General features: G+C 48.7%; 1 protein-coding gene across 4 annotated transcripts in view; it reads left to right on the forward strand.

Annotated features, from left to right (window-relative positions):
* RPL22 (ribosomal protein L22) overlaps positions 1-5,256 on the forward strand; it is a 14,814-nt gene that overhangs the window by 5,215 nt on the left and 4,343 nt on the right. For all 4 annotated transcript variants that reach the window (XM_011938283.1, XM_011938281.1, XM_011938284.1 and 1 more), the window contains one exon: positions 2,016-2,140. In XM_011938283.1, the coding sequence (XP_011793673.1) occupies positions 2,016-2,140 (125 nt within the window). The remainder of the gene's footprint in view (positions 1-2,015; positions 2,141-5,256) is intronic.

The raw sequence follows: 5,256 nt of genomic DNA on the forward strand, positions 1-5,256 counted from the left end.
CCGAGTAGCTGGGACTACAGGCGCCCACTGCCACGCCCGGCTGATTTTCTGTATTTTTAGTAGAGACGGGGTTTCACTGTTAGCCAGGATGGTCTCGATCTCCTGACCTTGTGATCCACCCGCCTCGGCATCCTCTATTTTTTTTTTTTTGAGAAAGGGTCTCTTGTCCAGGCTGGAGGGCAGTAGCATGATCCTGGCTCACTGCAGCCTCAACCTCATAGGCCCAAGTGATCCTCCCACCTCAGCCTCTGGAATAGCTGGGACCACAGGCATGCACCACCACACCGAGCTAATTTTTAAATTTTTTTATAGAAAAAGGGTCTTCCAACTAAGTTGCCCAGGCTTGTCTTGAACTCGTGGGCTCAAGCGATCTTCCTGCCTTGGCTTCCCAAAGTGCCGGGATTACAGGCGTGAGCTACTGCACCCAGCCAGTTAACATATTTTGTATGAGAGTTTTTAAATAGAAAATTATAGGAATTTTGAGCTGAAAGGGACTTCATGTCATTGCAATAGCAAGAAAACAACTAAAAAGGTCCTTTTTGGGCAAAGCTTTCTGAAGCACAACAAGGAGGTGGAAGTCTTGCCGAGGCCCACACAGGAGTTTGCAGAGAATGTCTCAGGCTCCTGAGTGACTGCTGCTTCTGCTGTACCACACATGGCCCTGGACTAGGTCTAGAATTGTTTCGGTCACTATGTCTTTGCTCTTTCTACTAGGTTGAAGGCTTATTTTCTGATAGTGCTGTGAACAGTGTTTTATACACCTTAGATTCAGAAGTTGCTTTTTAGCTTTGGTTGCATGTACCTTGTAAAAGTTTGTTTTATTTATGTATTTTTTGAGACAGGGTCTCTCTGTCCCCCAGGCTGGAGTACAGTGGTGTGATCTCGGCTCATGGCAACCTCCGCCTCCTGGGCTCAAGCAATCCTCCTGCCTCAGCCTCCTGAGTAGCTGGAACTACAGGTGCATGCCACCACACCTGGCTAATATTTGTATTTTTTGTAGAGATAGGGTTTCGCCATGTTGCCTAGCCTGGTCTCAAATTCCCGAGCTCAGGTGCTCCACCCACCTCAGCCTCCCAAAGTGCTGGGATTACAGACGTGTCTCATAAAAATTTGGCCTTGGGTTTCCTGTCTACTCTTGTGTTGTCCACTAAGCCTTTCATGGGGAGGCATAGTTGACCTTGTGTGGAAGAAGTCAAGTATGTTTATGGTGGGATGTCGTCTCATAGTATGTATGTAAATGGGATTTGTTACCATTTTTTAAAAAGACTGAACATTTAAGAAACAGATATTAGGGCCAGGCGTGGTGGTTCACACCTGTAATCCCAACGCTTTGAGAGACCGAGGTGGAAGGATCGCTTGAGCCTAGGAGTTTGAGACTAACCTGGGCATCATAGAGAGACCCCTTCTCTTAAAATTAAGCCAGGCGCAGTGGCTCATGCCTGTAATCCCAGCACTTTGGGAGGTGGAGGTGGACAGATCACCTGAAGTCGGGAGTTTGAGACCAGCGTGGCCAACATGGAGAAACCCGGTCTCTACTAAAAATACAAAATTAGCTGGGCGTGGTGGCAAATGCCTGTAATCTCAGCTACTCAGGAGGCTGAGCAGGAGAAGGGCTTGAACCCGGGAGGCGGAGGTTGCAGTGAGCCAAGATTGTGTCATTGCACTCCAGCCTGGGCAACTAGAGCTAAACTCCATCTCAAAAAAAAAAAAAAAAAATTATAGCATTAGCTGGGGCCAGGTGGGATAGCTCATGCCTGTAATCCTAGCACTTCGAGAGGCTGAGGTGGGAGGATCACTTGAGTCTGGGAGGTGGAGACTTGAAAGTGCCTGGGAGGTTGAGAGTGCAGTGAGCTGTGATTGCGTGGCTGCGTTCCTCTCTGGGCGACAGAGTGAGACTGTCTCCAAAACCAAAACAAAAAACGATATTATTTCAGTATTGGGAGACAAAAAAATAAAATATTCTGTTAAGACAGATGAACCTGTCACTTCATTGGTCAATTTAATGATTTATACAGGAGCAGTTTTTGCAAGAAAGGATCAAAGTGAACGGAAAAGCTGGGAACCTTGGTGGAGGGGTGGTGACCATCGAAAGGAGCAAGAGCAAGATCACCGTGACATCTGAGGTGCCTTTCTCCAAAAGGTATGGGAGGGAAGTGTGTGTGGCCTGCGTGCACCCAGTGCTCAGCCCACCTTTTCTCTGCACGGGAGTGGGGGCACCCGCAGAGTGATTGGTTTGCTTGTGTTAATTTCTGGAACTATGCCCAGTGCGGGAGGCAGTGGATGAATGCTATTATGGTCGTTAACAATAGTCAACTTTTGATTTTGTCTTTCACAGGCTAAAGTTTTTTTTTGTGTGTGCTGGAGTCTCACTCCATTGCCCAGGCTGTTGTGCAGTGGTGCAATCTCATTTCACTGCAACCTCCGCCACCCGGGTTCAAGCAGTTGTCCTGCTTCAGCCTCCTGAGTAGCTGAGATTACAGGCACCTGCCACCACGCCCAGCTAATTTTTGTATTTTTAGTAGAGACTGGGGTTTCACCATGTTGGCCAGGCTGCTCTCAAACTCCTCCCCTCAAGTGATCCACCTGCCTTGGCCTCCCAAAGTGCTGAGATTACAGGCCTGAGCCACCATGCCCGGCCAGGCTAAATTATTTTAAACAGTAACGTACTCAGACTTGCTTACAAGACTGTTTTCTCAAAAATATTCTTGGCTGGGCACAGTGGCTTATGCTTGTAATCCCAGCACTTGGGGAGGCTGATACAGGATGATCGCTTGAGACCAGCCTGGGCAACACAGTGAGACCTCCGTCTCTACAAGAGTTAAAATTAGCTGGGCATGGTGACATGTGCCTGTAGTCCAGCCACTTGGGGGGCTGAAGTGGGAGGATGGCTTGAGTCCAGGAGGTCAGGGTTGTAATGAGCTGTGATTGTGCCACTGCAGGCCAGCTTGGGTGACAGAGTGAGACCCTGTCTCAAAACAAAAAATTGCTTCCTGTTTCTAGATCACAATAAGAACTTACCTTTTGTGTTTGAAATCGAGTCTTGCTCTGTTGCCCAGGTTGGAGTGCAATGGCGCCATCTTGGCTCACTGCAACCTCTGCCTCCCGGGTTCAAGCGTTTCTCCTGCCTCAGCCTCCCAAGTTTTTGGAATTGCAGGCGTGTGCCACTATGCCCGGCTAATTTTTTGTAGTTTTAGTAGAGACAGGGTTTCACCACGTTGGCCAGGCTGGTCTTGAACTCTTAACCTCAGGTGATTTACCTGCCTCGGCCTCCCAAAGTGCAGGGATTATAGGCATGAGCCACCGCGCCTCCCCCACACCCGGCTAATTCTTTTATTTCCTTTTTTTTGAGACAGAGTCTCACTCTGTCACCCAGGCTGGAGTGCAGTGGCCGGTTCTCAGCTCACTGCAAGCTCCGCCTCCTGGGTTTACGCCATTCTCCTGCCTCAGCCTCCTGAGTAGCTGGGACTACAGGCGCCCGCCTCGTCGCCCGGCTAGTTTTTTGTATTTTTTAGTAGAGACAGGGTTTCACCGTATTAGCCAGGATGGTCTCGATCTCCTGACCTCGTGATCCGCCCGTCTCGGCCTCCCAAAGTGCTGGGATTACAGGCTTGAGCCACCGTGCCCGGCCAGTGGTGGGTAATTTTAAGGTATGTTAGTACAAATTGGTTGTAGTTAATGCTTTTATTTTTAGCCATGTCAGTGAAGAAATGACTTTGAAGCTTCAGTGAAGTCCTCACAGTCTGCCTGGGAAGCAGTGAGAGTGGGGCTTCCGGGGGGTACAAAGCCTCCGTCTGGCCTGCTGGGCCGTAGCAGAGCCCTTGGGGAAGATTCTATGACCGTTCTGTGAGCTGTTTATCAGGGCGAGAGTGTCTCCTGGCGTGCGTCACTTCCGTTTTCGCCAGTTTTCCGTTCTTTCTCCAGTAGAGAAGGGAAGGCGCCTTGGTCATCTATCACAGCTTTCCTTTCTTGATGATAACAGTTTATTGTCCTGAAAGGTTCAAGGTGTCCTGAATCTAGAACTTTTTTGGTCTCTGAATTTGTACAGGGTTTTTATTTGTTTATTTTTTTTGAAAAGGAGTTTTGATCTTGTTGTCTAGGCTGGAGTGCAACGGCGCGATCTCAGCTCACTGAAACCTCCGCTTCCCAGGTTCAAGCAATTCTCCTGCCTCAGCCTCCCAAGTAACTGGGATTATAGGTGCCCTCCATGATGCCCGGCTAATGTTTTGTATTTTAAGTAGAGGCGGGGTTTCATCATGTTGGCCAGGCTGGTCGGGAACTCCTCACCTCAGGTGATCCACCTGACTTGGCCTCCCAAAGTACTGGGATTACAGGCGTGAGGCACCGTGCCCAGCCTGTACAGGGTTTTTTTTGGTTTGTTTTTTGTTTTTTAAACCTGATTTTTTTCCCCCAGTGTTCTATTAGGGATTTTCTTTTTCCTTTTTTTAGATAGGGTCTTACTCTGTTGCCCAGGCTGGAGAGCAGTGGGGCAATCATAGCTCACTGTAGCCCTCATCTCCTGGCTCAAACAGTCCTGCCTCAGCCTCCCAAATAGCTGGGACTACACGAGTGCCCCACCATGCCCGACTGTATCAGGAAAAATTTAAACGACCTGAAATTGTGAATTAAACAACCTCATCTGAATACAGTATGGTGGAAATAATTGACAAAAGTATACTTTTTGGATGGAATGACCAAATTGATTTATCTTTGTGTAGGGAAAAGTGGACAGTTGAATTGACATCTTCACACTTTGTGGTGATTGCTTTGTTGGTGTGGAGATTGCTTTGTTGGTGTGGAGATTGCTTTGTTGGTGTGGAGCACTGTCACAGTGCTCCTTTTTTGGAGATGGTGAGTCTGTTGGTTCATGACATTTGGGTCCCTGTTAATATGCCAGGGATTCAGGTTGGGCACGGTGGCTCACACCTGTAATCCCAGCACTTTGGAAGGCCGAGGCAGGTGGATCACCTGAGGTCTGGAGTTTCAGACCAGCCTGACCAACATGGAGAAACCCTATCTCTACTAAAAATAAAAAAATTAGCCGGGTGTGGTAGCGCGCACCTGAAATCCCAGCTACTCGGGAGGCTGAGGCAGGAGAATCGCTTGAACCCAGGAGGCGGAGGTTGTGATGAGCCAAGATCGCGCCATTGCACTCCAGCCTGGGCAACAAGAGTGAAATTCTGTCTCAAAAAAAATAAAAATAGGCCGGGCGCGGTGGCTCAAGCCTGTAATTCCAGCACTTTGGGAGGCCGAGACGGG

The sequence above is a fragment of the Colobus angolensis genome, unplaced genomic scaffold (genome assembly GCF_000951035.1).
Source record: "Colobus angolensis palliatus isolate OR3802 unplaced genomic scaffold, Cang.pa_1.0 Scaffold170, whole genome shotgun sequence".
Lineage (NCBI taxonomy): Eukaryota > Metazoa > Chordata > Mammalia > Primates > Cercopithecidae > Colobus > Colobus angolensis.